Source organism: Aethalodelphis obliquidens, unplaced genomic scaffold, assembly GCF_003676395.1.
Source record: "Aethalodelphis obliquidens isolate GAN/ISIS:26980383/991018 unplaced genomic scaffold, ASM367639v1 scaffold7, whole genome shotgun sequence".
Lineage (NCBI taxonomy): Eukaryota > Metazoa > Chordata > Mammalia > Artiodactyla > Delphinidae > Aethalodelphis > Aethalodelphis obliquidens.
The window spans coordinates 7450382-7470511 of record NW_020837951.1 but is presented as its reverse complement, the minus strand read 5'-3'; the positions used below and the strand labels follow the sequence as shown (position 1 = coordinate 7470511).

Below are 20130 nucleotides of genomic sequence, written 5' to 3'. Positions count from 1 at the left end.
ATTTTATTTATTTTTGGCTGTGTTGGGTCTTTGTTGCTGCGCGCGGGCTTTCTCTAGTTGCGGCGAGCAGGGGCTACTCTTCGTTGTGGTGCGCGGGCTTCTCACTGCGGTGACTTCTCTTGTTGCACAGCATGGACTCTAGGTGTGCGGGCTTCAGTAGTTGCAGCATGAGGGCTCAGTAGTTGTGGCTTGTGGGCTCTAGAGCGCAGGCTCAGCAGTTGTGGTGCACTGGCTTAGTTGCTCCGCGGCATGTGGGATCTTCCCGGACCAGGGCTCGAACCCCTGTCCCCTGAACTGGCAGGCGGATTCTTAACCACTGCGCCACCAGGGAAGCCCCAAAATTTCATTTTTAATTCCTATAAACATACCCTGAAAACTGTCCTTCCTCATTTTTAAGGACTTTGACTGGACTAAGGGATTAAGGAATCTATTTAAGGACAAGTGGCAACTGTGGATGCCCAACGTGTTTGATTATCGAGGAACCCAGTTTTCAGAGGTCCAGAGTGACACAGTGGGTGGGAAGTTGGCAGATGGCCCAGAACTGGGTGGCATGACAAACGTGGTCACAGCCCTCAGGGTCCAGACCATTCAGAGGCCAAAGATACATACGGGTCTCCAGATCCGTGCCCTTCGTGCCACCAAGTGTGCCGGGTTGCTTTCAAGAGACCAAGGATGGGAAAGAGTTCCTACGCAGCAATCCCTACACCAAGTTTATTGCTGTCCCAGAAGCACAGGTGCCAGTCTGAGGTCTGCAGGAGCCTTTGGGTCTTCTGAACCTTGTGGCCTTGGAGGCCGTAAAATTTCCGAATGGAAGTAAAGGAGGAGCTGTCAAAATTTGACTCTGATGGGACTCGAACCCACAACCTTTGAATAACCACACGAGGCCAGCTAGAAGTCCAATGCGCTATCCATTGCGCCACAGAGCCAGTTGCTAGATTCTTCACACCCGACTCGCCTCTGCCTGAAACAGACTTTTTAGCGTTCTTCTAGGTGTGGCGCCGGGCCTTTGCTGAACTCTGCTTGGGTCCGGGCGCGGACTCCAGATTCCCCGCCAACGGTGCGGTGGGGGTGTTCTCCCCCACGTCCGGACGCCCAGGGATTGGGGGTCGGGGTCCAGGCAGAGCCCGCCTGCCTCCTCACTGCCCCGGGGGCCTCTGCTGTCCGGCGGCGCTGCGCGGCGCGGACTACAACTCCCAGCGTGCCGCGCGGGGCGCCGCCAGGAGCCGTCGCGCGCGTAGGACGGGCTGGGTCGGGCGGCGTAGGGCTCGCGGAGGCTGCGCGGCGTTGCCAGCTCTGCGGCGTGCTCACCCTGGGCAAGGCGCGGCAGGCGGCGGTGCCGGCCGGCGCAGCCGGTTTGGATTGCGGGAGGCGGGCGGGAGGCGGGCGGGAGACGGGCAGGGGAGGAGTCCCGGGGACAGGCGGGGCCGGCCGAGCTGCTGGGCCGTGCAGGGCGCAGAGCCGGGGAAACGCTGCTGAGACTCGGCTCTGTGCGCCCAGGAGCGGCTGATGCTCCTCCGCGCTCCCCACTCTGCTACAGCAGCTGGGCCGCATCTGGACTGCGTGCTCCGCGGCGGGGCCGACAGCAGGTGAGCACAGGCTAGGACAATGGGTCCCCGGGCGGGAGAATGTGCCCGGCCGAGTCCGGGGAAGGTGGCGGTACCGGTCTGGGGTGGGGGGCGCGCCCTGCTGCTCTGTCTCCTTGCCGGGCGCTCTGCTACCCTGGCTTTTCTGGGGGTCAAGGCGGTCCGCAGTGACCCGGGATCGGGGCCCGGGAGATCTGGGCATCCCGTTCCCTCCTCGTCCCATCCCCCAGCTTTCCGGGACGGGTCCTTGTCTTTTGCCCTGGCGGGCTCTGTTAGTCCAGAGGTCTGAGGACCTTGGAGACCCTTGGCATTGGAGTTGGAGACGCTGGTTCGTCCCCCTCCCGGCTTTTGCTTTTCGTGTGGAGGAGGGAGAGATGGTGTAAGGGTTCCCTGTGGTCCAGACCATGTCTTCGTCCTGGCTTGAAGAATCTCAGGCTACCTCATAGACGTGACCTTCAGCCCCTCCCCAGGAACAGGAGAACCTGAAGGAAAACAGTCCCATCTGCTGCCCCTTGAGCAAGTCTGTAAAGCACCAGGAATAGAGTCCAAGAGTCCTAATCTCAGCCCTGCCAGCCGTTCCTCTCCCCTTAAGCCCCAATCCCCTAAGATTCATCTGAGTGGCTTGCTGAGTGTGTTTGTGGGGGTGACTTCAAGCCCCTCTTCCTCTCCCTCAATCACCTTTCCCTTCTGTGCGGTCACCTCTCAGGCACCTCCAGGCTCTCACCTGTTTTCTCCATCGCCCTCTGTGGGCCAATAGAGGCATGGCACTGCCTGGACCTATGGGCAGGGACTGAGCAGGGCCCCTTCTCAAGAAGTTGCCCCTTTGGGTGTTGTGGCTTGGCCTGATCATCCACAGAAACTCCGTAGGTCTCTGGGTGGGGAGTTGAGCCCGAGGCACTCAAGTCCATACCCGCTTCAAGGCATTTTGGTTGGGATCCTGGATGTCAGGAGAGTGGACTGTCTTCTTTTGGTTGGAAGGGCCTCTGAGAGCAATTCTCATTACACCCATTGCACAGAGGGGAAGACTAAGGACTGAAGTGGGAAAGGGACTTGCCCAAGGTCATTCAGAGAGTCATAGGCAGAGATGGGACTTAGGGGCTAGAACCCAGCCTCTGACTCTCAGCCCTGGAACTCCTCACCTCAAGTCCCATGCCTCTAGCCTGACCCTTCCCGACAGCCCCAGAAAGGGACCCAGTCCTCGGCTACCCTACTCAATATGGCCTCACTACAGATTAACCCTTTGAGATGATAGTGGCCTGGTTGCCCAAGCCAGGAGGTAGGGGATCCAGGCATTTGGGTCCACTGACTGCCCTGTGCCCACAGGCCACAATGCTGCTTGGGGCGTCTCTGGTGGGGCTGCTGCTGTTCTCCAAGCTGGTGCTGAAACTGCCCTGGACCCAAGTCGGCTTCTCCCTGCTCTTCCTCTACCTGGGGTCTGGCGGCTGGCGCTTCGTCCGAGTCTTCGTCAAGACCGTCAGGCGTGATGTCTTGTGAGTACCTGGTACAACCCTTCCTGGGTTTCCTACACTATGCTGGGCTCCTAATCCCCCAAATCTCCCCAGGCCAGACCCTATGGTCTCTACCAGCACAGGGCACCCAGGTCCCAAAGGAGCAGTCTGTGTTCCACACCCTTCCCCTTGCAATAGTATGTGGTACCTCTGTTGCCAAGGTCAAAGTCTCCTCCCAGGGAATCTCCTTAACTTGGTGCTCTTTATCCTGGAGCAGACTTGGGGTCCTGGGACATACATCAAACACCGGGCGTGTTGAGGAGACTTCTGTAAGGAGTCCTAAGAACATGCTCTAACTTGTGAGAGGGTGAAGAAGAACCCTGTGGAGGAGGCCCTGTCCTCCAGTTGGCATGAGTCTGAGAGGGCACTGAGTTCTAGAGCAGGCCCTGAATCATGTCAGGGAGAATCTGCTTCCCAGAGAAAGTCAGGGATGGTCCATGGGGATATCCTGTACCAGAAACACCTGCTGCTACCTCCTCTGTGAAAAGCGCTGAGCTGACTCTGGGGCCTGGGGTGGGGAGGGGAATGAGGCAGCCCCAGACCTGGGCCAAGCTTAGACTGGTCAGGGAGACCGGAGGGGACACAGTCAATCCCTAAACTGGCAGTGCCATGCGGGCAGAGACCCTGGCAGTCTTAATCACGGTAGTATCCCAGTGCCCAGCACCCCGACCCACACCCAGAACAGGTGGCTCGGCATTTGTCAGTCTGAGTTGATTGCAAAAGGAGGTTTCGAGTGGCCACTGCAGGAAGGGTGGTCGCAGCAGAGAGCTGTGGGAGCGTGAACAAAGGGAGATGGCTTCAGGCCCGGGCCCTGGGGAATCAGAGGAGGCCTCCTGGAGGAAAAGCAGTTGTACTTGAGAGTCACCTCAAGGAAGTGGGAGCGGGGGACTCCAGCCAGAGGGCACGGCATCAGCAAAGGCACAGAGGCTGGGGGGCCAGGAGAGTTCAGGGGTCAGAGGTGGCACGGGTGGGGCAGGAAAGGAGGATGTTGCCAAGTGATTCCACAAACACTTATTGAACATCTACCCTGTGCCTGGCACTGAGCAGCACCCGGGGGCAAGATGGTGAACAGGGTGGACCTTGCTGGGCTCACCGGGAGGGAGACGGGACAAATCGCAAACTCGTCCTTTTTCACTGTGGCAGTTACGGGGAGAGGGACAATACGGGGGTGTGGGAGGTCCAGGAGGAGGAGTTTGGACTTTGACTTGGGGCCCTGTAGTCGTGGAAGTCCCCAACAGAGCAGCAGACTCAGAGCAGAGCTTAGAGTGTACTTGGAGTTGAACTCTGGAGCCGGACAGGACTGAGGTTCAAATGTCAGCGCTGCCACGTTCCACCCGTAAAGCCCAGGGCAAGCCCTGGCACCGGTTTCCTCCTCTGTACCGGGGAGGGAGTAATCGCCCGGGTCCCTGGTGTTATCGGGTCCCTGATGTTATCGTGCAGCATCAGTGAGCCGCTGCATGTATCGCTGCCCCGCACACAGGTGCTGGGAAAGGGGTGTCACAAGTGATCAGACCAGGGCCTCCGGACCCCCACTCCCAAGCCCAGCAGTCACAGCTCCCTTGCTCATCCCTCTCCCTTCCCACACCCAGCGGCGGCCTAGTGCTCCTGAAGGTGAAGGCCAAGGTCCGACGCTACCTGCGGGAGCGGCGCACGGTGCCCATCTTGTTCGCCTCCACGGTCCAGCGCCACCCGGACAAGACGGCCCTGATCTTCGAGGGCACGGACACCCACTGGACCTTCTGCCAGCTGGATGACTACTCAAGCGGCGTGGCCAACTTCCTGCAGGCGCGGGGCCTGGCCTCGGGCGACGTGGTCGCCCTCTTCATGGAGAACTGCAATGAGTTTGTGGGCCTGTGGCTGGGCATGGCCAAGCTGGGCGTGGAGGCAGCGCTCATCAACACCAACCTCCGGCGGGACGCGCTGCGCCACTGCCTGACCTCCTCCCAGGCCCGGGCCCTCATCTTTGGCAGCGAGATGGCCCCAGGTGAGCCCCGAAGGGGCAGGGGATAGGCAGGGAGTCCCACGGGACCGCCACACAGCCCCCCCCCCCCCGCCACCCTCCAGCCCTGGGAGAGTCTGTGTGGCTCACCGGTTAAGGGCATGAGCCCTGGAGTCAGATGGCCTGGGCTGTGCCCCTGGTAGGCTGGAGACCCGAGTGAGACCCTGTGCTTCAGTCTCCTCACCATAGCACCTGCCTCCTGCTGTTTTCAGGGAGACACTTCACCTGAAGTATTAACACAGTGGCCGATGCTAGGTGACCCCTCAGACATAATGGTAACTGTTCTTGTGACTAATTAGGCCTCATCTATAAAATGGGGACAAGAATCTGTTCCCTGCTCTCCTGCAGAGCTTATGTTTATTGGCCACCGCGTTGGGCACTGACCACGTGCTGAGTTTGGGGCTTTACAAAAGCAGCTCTAATCTCCACTAAGCCTGGTGAGGTAGAGATTGTCATCTTGGCTTCACAGATGAGGAGACTGAGGTTCAGAGTGGCGTGAGGCACTCACCCAGAGCCGCACAGCTGTTAAGTGACAGAACCGGGGTTTGATCTCGGGCTTTGACCACAGTGTCCCTGTTCTCTCTCCCCATGCTGCTGTGACTGTGGAATAATGGGCAGGAGAGGTTCTTAAGATGCTGAAAGGGGAGGAGGAAAGATGCAGCAGGGAGAGGGGAGAGGGTTGGACAAGTCAAGAGGAAGCCAGAGGAGTTGTGGCCGTGTGGGCCAGACTGGCCTACGCTCAGGGCGGGTGAGTATCTGGACATGTGTAGTGCACAGGAGAGCCTGAGAGAAGATTCCCACCCTCTGAAGAGGCTGGAGGGCTGCCGGCCTCTGACCCCCCACTCCTCCCTCCTAACCAGTCCCCCATAGACTAGCATAGTACAGTGGGTAGGGCCATAGTAAGCCTTGGTGTGAGATAGAGCTGGCTTTGAGTCCCAGCTCCAGCACATTCTAGCTGTGAGTGAATCCCTCCCATTCTCAACCTCAATTTTCTCATCTGTAAAATGGGCTGTTATTGGTACCTGTTTCCTGGGGTGTGTGCGCAGGAGCATGCATGTAAAGAGCCCGTGGCGTAGTTAGCCAGCAGCTAATGGGAGCCGTTGCTCCTCTCAGCATCTTCCTTATGACGAGGTCCCAGGTGCTTCACCCATCTCTCTGCCCTACCCAGCCAGCCTCCCCTGACAACATGCTCAGCCCCGGCACAAGCAGAGGTCCTGGGAACACGGGGTGTCCTGGCCTGCCTGCTGATCTGCCTTGTTTCCCCCACAGCTGTCCTTGAGATCTGTGCCAGCCTGGACCCCTCCATCAGCCTCTTCTGCACCGGTCCCTGGGAGGCCAGCGCAGTGCCCGCCGGCACGGAGCACCTGGACCCCCTGCTAGAAGATGCCCCTAAGCACCTGCCCAGCCGCCCCAACAAGGGCTTCGTAGGTGGGCCCCTCACCCCCACGGGGGGGTTCTAAGATGGCCAGGGACAGAGCAGTGGCCTCAAGGCCTGGGTTCTTCTGTAAACTTGCTGCGTGACCTGGAGTGAGTCATGTCACCTCCCTTTTCCATCTGGGAAAATGAGGACAGTGATCCTGGGCTTACTATGAAGGCTGCATGAGCTGATGTGTGTGAAAGTGCCAGGCACACAGAACGCAGTTCTTGAACAGCCTTCGTTGACGCCTGACTCGCGCAGGATCACGTGGAACCCAGGAGCCTGCCTCGCCTGAGTTTGGGCTGCGCTTGGACCAGGGGCGAGACCCTTTGCATGGTCACCCACCACCTGTTCAGCGCAGGCCCCTGTTGGTCTGTGATCCCCTCCCTGCTCTGGGCTGCCTCCCCCCGACTTCTGAGCAGCCTTCCAGGCCCTCTCACCTCTCTTCCTGCCCACTCCAGCCCGCCTCCTGCAGCCCACGGCTTGCTGCATCGCCTGGGTGTTCAGAGCCTGGGCCAAGTTCATATCCCAGCTCTACTGCTTCCCATGTATGACCCTGAACACCTGAGCTGCGCTTTGAGCCTCGGTTCCCAGAGCCATAAAATTGGGGATGGCAACAGAACCTGTGTTTGAGGGTTGGAAAAGGTCCAATGGAAAGCTAGGGTATGACCGGAAGTGCTCAGTAACTGGCCGTCATTGTCATTATCGTTTAACCTCTGCCGTGTGTGGATATGGTCCGCCGGGTGCTTTTTTAAGCTCCTTGAGGGCGGGACTCTGGCTGGTTGAACCTGGCGCCAAGCCTAGGGCTGACATACTGCACGCGCCCTGAGAACGTGAGATGGTTACTATATAACGTGCAGAGGCATTCCTGACCTCCTGGAACCTCCAGCCTGGTGGAGCTGACCTCACACAGAAACCATAACGTGACAATCCCTGGTCCTGGCAGTGGGGGAATACAGAAATGGTCAGTGGTGCAAAAGCTACCTCTGCACCCGGCTTCCTGCAGCTAACCCTCCCCACGCAGTAGGCATCACCTCCTTCGAGAAGCCCTCCCTGGTGCCACCTCTCCTCCCTGGAGCCTGGGTCAAGCGCTGCAGCTGGGCTTTGGCAGGCCCTGTGCTTCCCAACACTCTGCGCTCAGTATTGGAAATACCCGTGTCCTCATCTTCCTGTCCCACTTGGCTCTCACCTCCACGCAGGCAAGGCCTGTGCTCATCTTAGTCACTGATGTCTCCCCGGGCCTGGCACAGAGCGAGGGCTCGGAAAAAGTTCGTTGAAGGAAGCAGTGCAGGCATTAGAGCGGAGAGTGGTGCTTGGGGGCATCAGTGTAGGCTTTCTGGAGGAGGTGTGATGGGAGTGGGTGTTGAGTGATGTACACCTACAGATGTCTGCCTGCCTGACTCTCTGCCCAGCCCTGTGCTGCCCCCTCTCACAGCCATTCCTGTGTCTGTTTTCTTCAGATAAGCTCTTCTACATCTACACGTCAGGCACCACAGGGCTGCCCAAAGCTGCCATCGTGGTGCACAGCAGGTAAGGGGAAGGTGCCCTGGGGGGAGGCCTGGGGATGGTGGGGCCTCGGAGCCGCTCCTCCTGCCTTTCCAGCGGCCCACAGAGCCCTTGGCCCTCTGCCCTCCCAGGTATTACCGCATGGCTGCCCTGGTGTACTACGGCTTCCGCATGCGGCCCGACGACATCGTCTACGACTGTCTCCCCCTCTACCACTCTGCAGGTATTCCAGGCCTGTCCACTCAGCCTCCAGCACCCCCAGAGTCTTGGAAGCCCCACCCTTCTTGGCAGGCAGCATGTTGCAGTAGAAACATTTGAGCTTTGGAGTCAAATCTGGGTTCAAATACAGACGTGGGCTTTGATCTCTGAATGAAAGTGGCCTCACCAGCAAAAGTGGTGTGTGTGGCCGTGTCCCGCAGGGCACCTGGGCTGGTCTGACCATTCAGGTCGCTCCCACAGGTATGCACAGTCTTAGGAGCTGCTTGGTCTTAGGAGCTTTTAGAAAGACAGAGATGGAATAAATGTAATTCCTGCCCTCAAGGTGCTTAGGGTTTGGCTGTGTGTGTTTGGGGCAGGATGAATGATGGGACCCTATCCTGACTCTTAATACAAGAAATGGCATTGAGTATGGGGAGAGGCAGGGAGCAGGAGCTCAGTTCAAGGGAAGAGCCCAGTGATGGCCTGGAAGGCTTCCTGGAGGAGGTGCACCCAAGGCAGGCAGATGTGAGGTGCAGAAGCTAGGCGGGCTAGCTCAGTGCCCCCTGGCTGAATGGTAGCGTTACGGGTATGGGAGCAGGAGCTTGGGGCCAGCTCCAGAGGCCTCAGAGGACAGTCTAAGGATTGCGTACTCAATCCTATAGGCACTGGGGAGCCATGGAAGGTGTCTGACTGGCGAGAGAGATATGACCAGTTAGTGTTGGAGGGACAGGACAGGAGAGAGAAAGGGAAAGAGCCTTTGAGGAGATTGGGCTGTACAAGAGGAGGCTCTGGAGGGAAGGGTCTCCTGTCTACCTGACCTCTGAGGCCCACCCCTCTGCCTTCAGGAAACATCGTGGGAATCGGGCAGTGCCTGCTCCATGGCATGACGGTGGTGATCCGGAAGAAGTTCTCAGCTTCCCGCTTCTGGGACGATTGTATCAAATACAACTGCACAGTGAGTGAGAGGGGAAGGGGATGAGCATCCCCGGCCCCTCGGGACCCTCCCGCCAGGTCTACCCAGGGACATCTGTCTTACAGCTGAGGGCAGCCAGCCATTTATTTGGGGCAGCACTCCCATTGTTCAGATGGGAAGACTGAGGCCCAGAGAGGGAAGGGATTGCACAGCCGGCCCCTGGGGTAGTAGGGGTAGGGGCTTGGGGGGTTGGGGGGCAGTGAAGTAAGAGTAGCCTCAGGGGCCCAGACTCACACCAAGTCCATCCCCAGATCGTGCAGTACATCGGCGAACTCTGCCGCTACCTCCTGAACCAGCCACCCCGGGAGGCGGAAAACCGGCACCGGGTGCGCATGGCACTCGGCAACGGCCTCCGGCAGTCCATCTGGACCAACTTTTGTAGCCGCTTCCACATTTCCCAGGTGGCCGAGTTTTACGGGGCCACGGAGTGCAACTGCAGCCTGGGCAACTTCGACGGCCAGGTGCGGCCCAGGTTGGGGACGCAGATGGACCACGGAAGGCACGGGTGGCAGAGGGGAGAGCAGAGTTCCAGTGTGGGAGTGTGGGTGCTGGAGGCCCCCCGCAGCCCCCAGACTGTCCAGTTTCAGGCCCATGGTGGGAGCAGCTGGGCCTGAGTCTCGGCCTTTGCAGGTGGGGGCCTGTGGATTCAACAGCCGCATCCTGTCTTTCGTGTACCCCATCCGGCTGGTTCGTGTCAACGAGGACACCATGGAGCTGATCCGGGGGCCTGATGGCGTTTGCCTTCCATGCCAGCCAGGTCTACCCTAGGGTTGCAGTTGGGGGTGAGAGTGGGAGGGGCTGACTCAGGAGGGGGGTGGGGCCGGTGGGTGGGGAGCCCCATCCTGGTCAGCAGCCAGAAGTCATCTTCTCTGAGGGCTTCCAGGCATTTATTTCTTCATCCGTGCATCCGTTCAGTCACCGTCCCATCCACCCAGTCCCTTCGTGCACTTTCGTGTTGTGGACCCTGGGCCCAGGCCGCCTCAGCCCCCCAGCTCTGTGCCTGAGTCCCTCACCTGCACGTGGTTGTCCTGAGGAGTCCATGTGGTACAGAACGTAAAGCTCTTTAAGCAGAGCCAGGGCCCTGGGAGTGCCGGCTCTGGCTCTGGTTAGGCCGTCCGCGTAGGGCTTGACCACCCTGTCATTTGTTTGTTCGACTTTCCATCCATCTGTTCAGTGACCAGACTTTACCAAGACGCTCCCTGCCCTCGGGGCTCCCGGGGTGGGGCGGGGAGAAGTGGGCGTTTCTGTGGACAGCTGCAGGGTGCACTCAGTGTGAAAGAGACCCCAGGGCAGGTCTGACCCCGCCTCCCCTGCCCACAGGTGAGCCGGGCCAGCTGGTGGGCGCCATCGTCCAGCAGGACCCCCTGCGGCGCTTCGACGGCTACCTCAACCAGGGCGCCAACAACAAGAAGATCGCCAAGGATGTCTTCAAGAAGGGGGACCAGGCCTACCTCACCGGTGGGTGGGCACCTCTCCCTAGGCCTTTGCCGCCCCTCGGGGTGGAGGGGGAAGGGGCCTTTCGCCACCCTCCGAGAGCACCTCCCCGGGAACCCCCGGGACCCAGCTCACCCAGCTCCCCTCTAGGCGACGTGCTGGTGATGGACGAGCTGGGCTACCTGTACTTTCGGGACCGCACGGGGGACACCTTCCGCTGGAAAGGCGAGAACGTGTCCACCACGGAGGTGGAGGGCGCGCTCAGCCGCCTGCTGGCCATGGCCGACGTGGCCGTGTATGGCGTCGAGGTGCCAGGTACCCGGGGAGGCGGGAGGTGCCGGCGTGTGTGCGGAGGGGCCGCAGGGGCCATCGCCAGCCGCTCACTGCCCACTCTGCCACCCCCAGGAACCGAGGGCCGGGCCGGCATGGCCGCTGTGGCCAACCCCTCTGGCAGCTGTGACCTGGAGCGCTTAGCCCAGCTCCTGGAGAAGGAGCTGCCCCTGTACGCCCGCCCCATCTTCCTGCGCTTCCTGCCTGAGCTGCACAAAACAGGTCTGTCCCCACCCCCGACCCCAGCTCCAACTCGCAGGTGCCAGGCCAAGGCCCCTTCCTGGGTCCTTCTGAGAGGCCGAGGTGCCTGTCGTTTTGCCTTCACCCACAGCCTTGCCAAGTGGTTGGTAACCTGACCTACCTGTGAGCAGACCCAGGCTTCAGGGAGAGAGGGTGCACCCATTCTCAGTGGGACAACTGAGAACAAATACCGACTGAGTGTCTCGTCTGCTCCAGGCACTGTGCTAGGCCCTGGGGGTACAGGTGACAAATTTCGGCAGGACCTGTGCCTTCTGGGAGCTTCTAGAGCAGCAGGGGAGGCAGCCACAGGATAAGGAATTCCAAAGATAAAGAATGGAATGCAGATCAAACTGACAGGAAAGTGAATGAGGGGGTTGGGGGTGACTGGGAGGCTCCCCTGAGGAGGTGCGGTTTCAGCGGAGACCTGAGAGTGAGAGGGAGGGAGAGAGGGAGGACTTCGTGGGGGTGGGAGGCCTTCCGGGCTCTGGGAACAGCCACTGCGGAGTCCCTGAGGCAGGGAGGCACTTGGCTGCTAGAGGAATGAAAGGAGGCCCGCAAAGCTGGAGCAGTGAGGGGTGGGCAGCGGCGTGAGGTGGGGTGGCAAGGGCAGCAGGGGGGCCTTGTGGGCCGGGGAAGGGGGCTTGGACTATACCGGGGGCAGTAGGGAGCCACAGAAGTGTTTGAGCAAGGTAGTGACCTGGTCAGATTCCTGTCCTGTGTGGAGGCTGGGGGAGGCTGCAGGTGGCCCAGGGGGAGGGGCGAGTGGTGGGTCCACCGGCACACGGCGGGGTGGTGCCCTCCTTCTGTCTGTTGGTCCTCTTGAGAGCTTCTCTGGGCAGGAAGCTCTGAGGCTCATGCCCTGACCTCCCCTCCACTCTCCTCAGTCCTGGCTGCCTCCAAACTTACTTAGGGCTCAGAACAGCCATTTTATTTGCTCACAATTTGTGGGTCAGCAGTTTGGGGTTAAGTCCAGCTGAGTGTTCTTCTGTTGGCCCCATCTAGGGTCAAATAGTGCCATCGGGTGTAAGAGGGCCACCCTCACGTGGGGCTTCCAGCGGGTCGGCTCTGCAGTGATGTCCACAGAACGGTGGTGACGGCAGTGTGCTCTAGCTGCGCTCTGCGCTCTCCGTCACGGCAGCTACCAGCCCCGAGCGCTTGAAGTGGGACCAGTGTGACGCGGAAACTGAATTTTAAATTTCGTTTCATTTTAATTAAATTTGCGTAGCCACATATGGCCAGTGACTACCCACTTAGCGCCCGTCTAAGCGGCCCTTCCTGGGGTGGTTCTGCTCTGTTCCATGTGGTTTCTCCTCCTTCAGAGGCTAGACTGGTCTCAGGGCACCCCGAGAGGGTGGGGATGGAAGCTGCAAGGCCCCTTGAGGCCTAGACCACCCACAACATGGCCTCTTCCGCATTCTGTGAGTCAGAGCCAGTTGTAAGGCCAGTCTGGATTCAAGCAGCCGTTGAGAAAGACTCCATCTCTTGCTGGGAGAAGTGGCCAGTCCACGCGGCAGAGGAGTACCTGGGGAGAAGCTGTAGCCATTTCTGGCATCTATCACACCTGGGTTCAAATCCCAGCTCCATTGCCTACGAGCTGTGTGACGTTGGCTCAGATATGTGCCTCTGAGCATCAGTCTTCTTGTCTATATAGAGGAGCTAAGACCGTTGATTGAAAGTTGCATAATTTATATTACATACTACTAAGGGGAAAAAACACGAATTGAGCTATTTCAGAGATGTTGAAATCTGAAATCTTGTGCATCTTAGAATCCATAGAATATGGTTGTGCACCTGCCCCTGGGGTTGATGTGCAGATTGCATGAGATCACGCCTGTACCTGGGAGGTGCTCAGATGAGGGGGAGCCATCAGGGAAGACCTGCGGTCTGGTCCTCACTCTGCTGTCACTCAGCATGTGGCCCTGAAAGAATAGCTTCTCTTCTTCAGGTCTCCGTTTCCCTGTCTGCAAAAAGGCGTGGGTAACTCGGCCCCTTCCCCTTTGCCGGGGCTGCTCTGAAGAGTGATACATAATGTAATGGATGGAGCCTTTGCAAACTGTAGAGGGCGGTGCCCCTCCTCCCATGCCTCCCCTTTCCGGTGTCCTCTGCAGCCCTCCTCTCCCTTCCGCAACCCTGGCGGGAGGGCGGGTTCTGAGAGCTTGGGCCCCAGCCCTACACCCTTCTGACCCTTCTTCCCCCTTGTCTTCTCCCTCCCTCAGGGACCTTCAAGCTACAGAAGACAGACCTGCGGAAGGAGGGCTTTGACCTAACAGTTGTGAAAGACCCACTGTTCTACCTGGATGTCCGGAAGGGCCGCTATGTCCCTCTGGACCGAGAGGCCTACACTCGCATCCAGGCAGGCGAGGAGAAGCTGTGATTTGCCCCGAGTCCCTCTGAGGGCCACCGGATGCTGGACCCAGAGCACCAGCTCCCACCCCAGAGGGTTCCTGGGCAAAGCCAGACCAAAGCAAGAAGAGCCTGGCCTCACAACCCCGAGGTGCCGACCCCCACCCCTCAAAACTGCCAAGGGACTCACTGCTGCCTCCCCCTCCCCCCAAGGCTTTCTGTGAAAGCCTCATCTCCATGTTGTGTCTTCAGGGGGCCTCTGGGCCCCAGGCTGAGACTGAGACTGGGCCCCTCAGGGTGATGTCTTAGGGCAGGACAGGGGAGGTGGAGGGTCACCAAGCACTCTCCAGAGAACAGGCAGCTTGTAAACGGGACCAGGGCAGAAGCCCCCAGACCCAGGAAGCCAGCAGAGTGGGCGGGGGCAGCAGTGGCCGTTGATCAGGTGTCCGAATAGGATCCAGGCCCTGGAGCCACTCAAGCGTCCTCAGCCCTGCCGGTGCCTCTAGGAGGGCAGGAGAGGGACTGACCTGTAGCAGGCAGCCTGGACCTGTAGCAGGCAGCCTGGACGGAGCACCCGTCTCATCGCCCTCTCTCTGGGTGCCTGCCTGGCTGTCCCTCAGGCAGGGCCTATCTGTCTTTGTGGGTCTGTCCTTGTCCCCTCCTCCGTCTCCGTCCTGGCCTGGCTATGAAGGGAGAAGGGGTGAGGGGTGCTCAGGGGCCAATAAACTCTGCCTTCCTCCCCCTGCCCGTGTGATGCCACCTGAGCTCACCCCATCCTGCTCAGGCCCCAGCTTCTGCCCCATTCACTCCTCCATTCATTCGTTCATTTGGACTGAGGGATATAGCAGGTTATCTTAGATGGGGGGCAGTTCCCACCTGAGCCTGGCAGGGTGTTTTAACAGCATGATCTTGAGAGTCTAAACCAGCTGTGTCACGAGCTTGCGCGTTGGGCAAGTGACTTTGTTGTCTCTGTGACAAGGGAATGATCAGTTAGGATTCAGAGAGCTAAAGGGAGCCAGTATGAGGAAAAGGCTGTTCAGAGCCGTTGAGGGAGGAAACCCTAACCCAGCACAGGGTCCCATCTCCAGACCCTTGCCCATGCTGTTCCTTCTGCCAGGGGTGCATTTTCCCAGGGGGGTTGGCAGGGGTGCCGTGCAAGGCAGAGCAGGGCTGCCTAACCAGCTGGGTAGAGTCTAGGAAAGCTTCCTGGAACAGTGTTTGCAGAGCTGTCAGCAGTGCCAGCGGAGGGCCAGCTGTCCCCTAGGGCCCAACCCCTGGAGTCGCACGCAGGCTGGAAATGTGCACAGCCCAATGGAAAGGGGGTCCACCCCAAGCCAGGGCAGCAGGCAGTGTGTGCCCCAGGGCGTCATCTTCACTATTTAACCCTCAGCACCGTCTGTCACTTGACTGAGGTCACACAGCAAGTAGTGGGGACTGGAATGCCAGCCCCAGCCCCTTGCCCTTCCCGCTGCTCCTTGGTGCAGAAGGCAACAGGAAAGCCAGATGAGCTTCCATTCCACGCATGCTTGTGGAGCCAACTGTGAGCCACACCCCAGGCCAGCAGCTGACTGGGTGGTGGGTGACCAGGGTGAGAAATCTGGGGTGCCTCCTGGGGGAGTGACCTTTGAAAGATAGTGGAGTCTGGTGCCACTCTTGGGAGAAGAGGGAGGCAGCGCTGGAGTTGGCCCCTGCAGAGCGAGGCTGATGCGGGTGGGGTTTGGGAGTGGCAGGCATGGCTGCAGTGCCCTAGTGTGACCAGCAGAGGGCGCACGGGTCCTGCAGAATCCAGTCCAGCCTTTGGCGCTCAGCCAAGGGAAGCTGGAAGGAGGGAGTGCAAGTCCCCACTTCACCCCCAGCGGTACTCATCCCAGAGGACTCTGTGGTGGGCCTTTGATCAGGCTCCCAAGGGGCTGGACTTGGCTGACAGTGAAGCTTTGTGTCTTTAACCCACAGCAATGACTGCTCTCCGACGGGAAGGAGCCCCCCAGTGGTCCCTGTTCCTTTCCCCTGGTTGAACACAGTCACCCAGAGGCAGTAAGGAGTGGTGGTTAAAAGCTCCTGCTGAGGAGCCGGTCAGGCCTGAGTTCAAGTCCATTTGCCAGGCTAGGCCTCAGTTTCCTCTCCCATAAATGGTGGTCTAGGAATCCCTACCTCGGGACAATTGTGAACGTGTAATGAGATCGTGCTTGGAAATCTCTCAGCACGGGGTCTGATGCTGATAGCTGTGCAGTACGTGGTAGTTAAAAGAAAAAAGGAGTAGTGTTGAGGTGTTAAGACCCCAGACTAGGCCCGTTTCCCACTTCTGCACCAGCATCCGCTCCCAGCCCCTCCATGAAGGGACGGGGCTGGTGGGCCCCTGGGCCTTGCAGCTCTCCTGTCTGCTTTTGGTCATCCCAAACCATGGCTGTGTGAGTCATCCCCCGCCACCCCCCACCCCCCCACCCCGGGCCTGTAGTCGGTGCTCAATACCTGCTTGTGAAGTTAAGGATAGCTACTGTTTACTGGGCATTTCCTGACATTTACATAGCACTTCACAGTTTACAAAGCACTGTGTAAGTACATCAATGGAGCAGATGCTAAAGCCCTACTCTGTGCAGGGGGGCGGGGCATGGTCAGATCTGCCCTCAGGGAGCCCACTATCTGGGGCAGAGGAGAGGGTCCTAGCCAGTCAAGAAGCAAAGGGTGTGTGCTTAGCTGCACCCTAACCCAGAGCCCTGGTCGGCGTGTGGGGGAGGTGAGGAAGTCGCGTTTCATGGTCACAGAGGCTTTTCACGGAAGAGTCATCCAAGAATAGGAGAGGGAAGAATGGCCCAGACAGAAGGAGCCACAAAACATAAAGGCCTGGAGGTGAAGGGCAGGGAAGGGCGAGCAGGGCAGATGAAAGAAGGGCAGTGAGGCTGCAGCGGTGGGACTGGGGGGAGAGTTGAGGCCAGGTATGCAGAGTGAATCCTTTGTGGGCGTTTCTTGCACACTTGAGGACTGGGGGCTCAGCTAGGAAATCCTTGTATCAGGCCAAACCCATTGCCTTCGACTTGCTGACAGCCACCACGTGTGGAGCACTTCCCATGTGCAGGACGTGAGGCCAAGCACTTGATGTGCGTTATTTCATTAAATCCGTCACACAGAGCAGCTACAATTTTTACCCGCACTCCACAGATGAGGAATCTGAGGCTCAGAGAAGCTAAGTCTCTCCACAGACCACAGGGCCTGTGAATATAGCAGTGCTGGGATGCAAGCCCCCTTCCCAGCGCCTCAGTGTTCCCATCTGCAGGCTGGGCCGGGGAGGCTGGAAGGGGCCTGCCTTGAGCGTCCCAGAGGTCCTACCACCCTTAGACGGGCGAGTGGCTGCCCAGGCCAGTGCTTGGTGTATCACTTTCAATCCCTGGGAAGAAGGTTAAATACCTCTGAGGGGCCTATTGAGGCGCTGGCGGCAAGGGAAGGGGCGACCGAGTGACTTTCAAAGGGGCCTGAATGCGTGGCCAGCCCCTCCCCTGGAGGAGGGGGCCCTGCTTCCTCCCGGCCTAATGATATTCTGGGCTCAGCCCTCATCTTTGGCGGCAGTTTAACCCGAGCCGGGGAGGATTTCTTTCTCACTGATCTCAGCTTGACACCCAATTAGCACAAGAATGGGAGGTGGAAGCCTGCAAGAGGCGCCTCCCAGCCTCCCGGGGCGCACGAGGGGAGCAGGCGGGGAGACAAAGGGCAGCGGGCAGGGGGGCCCCCGCGCCCTCGTCTCCCCTGCAGACCCCGCCATTGTCTCCCTAGGAGCTTCAGAGGGGATGGAGACCAACACCCGGCTAGCCGGCCTGCTGGAGGGACAGGGTTGGGGCCCAAGCCCCTCTTCTGCGTGGATCCCAGGGGAAGGCATTTGGGTGAGCCAAGCCCAACAGGACGCAGCGAGGGTCAGGGATCCTGAAGGCGCAACAACCTGGGGTCGAGGCCTGACACGTAGGGGTCCGTGAACAAGTCACCGGTTCTCAGCCTCAGTTTTCACATTTGAAAAATGGCGCTAATAGTAGCCCCTGTGAGGCATCAATCAGGTCATGCATGTGAAGCTCCTGGCAGAGGCAGAGTGGGGGTCAGTACTCGCTGAATGAGTATAACATGTTAAACTGTTATTGTTACTAATTAGGAGGTTGAGTAGGGTAGGCTTGGGGTCAGGAGAAAGGACTTTCTAAGAATGAGAGCCAGGCATTCAGAGTGGGCTGACTTACCGAGAAGTGAGCTCCCAGTCTCTGGGGCTTTGCCAGGAGAAGCTGGAGGCCCCCCTGCCTGTTGAAATGTGGGAAGGGTTCCCTCTGGCCTCCCTACATGCCCTCTCCTGCCCACCTCCACCTCCCACAATTCCTTGGGACTTGGCCTTCGATGTGACTTCCTCTGGGAAGGCTTGCCTAACCCCAGGGCTGGACAGGGCCCTCCTCCAGCTCCCACAGGCCCCCGTGTTACCCCTTCATGCTACTGATTGCACTGTGTCATCTATTTTCACATCTGTGTCTTTTCCAAAACATCAGCCCTAGGAAGGCAGGGACCCCTTGGTTTTGTTCACCATTGTGTTCCCAGCACCAGCATTGGACCTGGCACTTAATAGGTGCTCAGTGAATGTTTGTCAAATGGATGAAGCTTTTCAAAAGCTCCTTAGCTTTCCCATTCCAGCCTCAGAAGGCAGCGGTTCACAGGGTTAGAGGATATTCAACTCATAGAGGTGGGCTAAAGTCAGAGGCCTTTACCTTGTCAGCAAAGAGAAGACATTAAATGGCTTTGAGCAGGGGATTGATATGTGTTTGCTCATGCATTCATTCATTAACTCATTCAGCAAGCACCTACCAGATCTGTACAATGTATGAAGCTCTTTATTATGAGCTAAGGCTCTAGGATGAATCAGGCAAGGTTTCTAGAGCTCAGCCCTTGGAGGAGCCGGTGGAAATATCTTAGAATATGTGTGTGTGTGTGTGTGTGTGTGTGTTTTAATACCTCACTGTGCTGCTTGTGGGATCTTAGTTCCCCAACCAGGGATCGAACCCAGGCCCTTCGCAGTGAAAGTGCAGACTCCTAACCACTGGACCACCAGGGAATTCCCTAGAATATTTTTGCTGAAAAGACCTTAAGAGATCATTTGGCCCCAAAACCTTCTTTACAGATTGGGGAGACTGAGTTTCACAGTTTCCACTGGGGCCTTTCCATTTACCACAGGATTCTTCTGTGCTTTTCGAGGACCAGGGCTGTCTCATTTGCCCTCATTTTGCCAGTGACCTGGAACCGTGCCTGATACACGGAAGGTGCTCAGGGATGTCTGTGGAGTCGAATTATACAAGGAAGCCAAGGCCAGAGGGAGGGAGTGGGAGGCAGGCAGGCCAGAGAAGTAGGTGCAGGTGAGAGGTGATGGGGGTGGCAGTGGTGGAAGAACGGAAGAACGTGGGGTTGCAAAATCAGCTTAGCAAGGAGACGAGTCCAAATGTGGTGACTGTCTGGGTGTGGAAGAGAATTAAGAACAATGCCCAAGGTGTCTTGCTGGGGTGTTTCCATGGATGGCAGTGGTATCCTTGAGATGGGGAACAGGGGGAGCCCGTTTTAGGATGCGAGGCACTGTGCCAAGAACTCACTTAGTTCTGACTGCAACCCTATGGGGGCTGTTACTGTCTTCATTTTACAGATGAGGAAACTGAGACACAAAGACGTTAGGGACTTAACCAAAGACACAGTAGGAAGTGGTGGGACCTGGATGTAAAGCCGGCAGTTGAACTCCCAGCTCTTAGTGATGACTACATCCTTATATCCACCCTTAACCACCAGGCTACCCCACCTTCTCTACTAATGCTTGGTTCGATTTTGGAAGTGTGGTTTAGATGCCCTGGGAGATCCACTTCACCCCTTTTGTGCCCTGGGCTTTTGTAACAGGCAAAAGTGGTCTCCCTGTCTCTTTCCCTGTTCCCCCCAAACGTTCTCCACACTGCAGCCAGGAAGGTTTTTTGTTTTTTTTTTAATACATTTATTTATTTATTTATTTGTTTATTTTCGTTGCTGCGAGCGGGCTTTCTCTAGTTGTGGTGAGCGGGGGCTACTGTTCATTGCGGTGCGTGGGCTTCTCATTGCAGTGGCTTCTGTTGTTGTGGAGCATGGGCTCTAGGTGTGCAGGCTTCAGTAGTTGTGGTGCGTGGGCTCAGTAGTTGTGGCGCACGGGCTTAGTTGCTCTGACACATGTGGGATCTCAGACCAGGGCTCGAACCCATGTCCCCTGCGTTGACAGGCAGATTCTTAACCATTGCGCCACCAGGGAAGCCCGGATATTTTTAAATCTGTTTATATATGTATGTATTTATTTATATGCCACGCCTCACAGTATGCAGAATCTTAATTCCCCGACCAGGGATTGAAACCGCGCCCCCTGTAGTGGTAGCACAGAGTCTTAACCACTGGACCACTAGGGAAGTCCCAGGAAGGATATTTTTATTTTATTTTATTTTTTATTTTTTTTTAGAAGGATATTTTAAAACACAGTTCTAATAATGTCACACACACACGCACGCACACGCCCCACCCAAAATCCTTCCAAGGTCTACCATTGCTTTTAGAATAGAGACTGAAATTCTTACCTGGCTCGC

General features: G+C 58.0%; 1 protein-coding gene and 1 non-coding gene across 2 annotated transcripts; one reads left to right on the top strand and one right to left on the bottom strand.

The window, feature by feature from the left end:
- The first annotated feature begins 293 nt into the window (after positions 1–293).
- On the top strand, positions 294–18299 carry SLC27A4 (solute carrier family 27 member 4). Its single transcript, XM_027104691.1, has 13 exons — positions 294–1586; positions 2907–3073; positions 4681–5075; positions 6360–6518; positions 7968–8037; positions 8145–8236; positions 9057–9166; positions 9436–9645; positions 9815–9941; positions 10505–10642; positions 10769–10933; positions 11024–11170; positions 13405–18299. The coding sequence occupies exons 2-13, from the start codon at positions 2913–2915 to the stop codon at positions 13560–13562; spliced, it is 1932 nt and encodes a 643-aa protein (XP_026960492.1). The 5' UTR covers positions 294–1586; positions 2907–2912; the 3' UTR covers positions 13563–18299.
- Positions 837–926, bottom strand: TRNAR-UCU (transfer RNA arginine (anticodon UCU)). Its single transcript is given in 2 exon segments — positions 837–872; positions 890–926. It is a non-coding gene; the product is annotated as a tRNA-Arg (tRNA).
- Positions 18300–20130: the final 1831 nt, after the last annotated feature.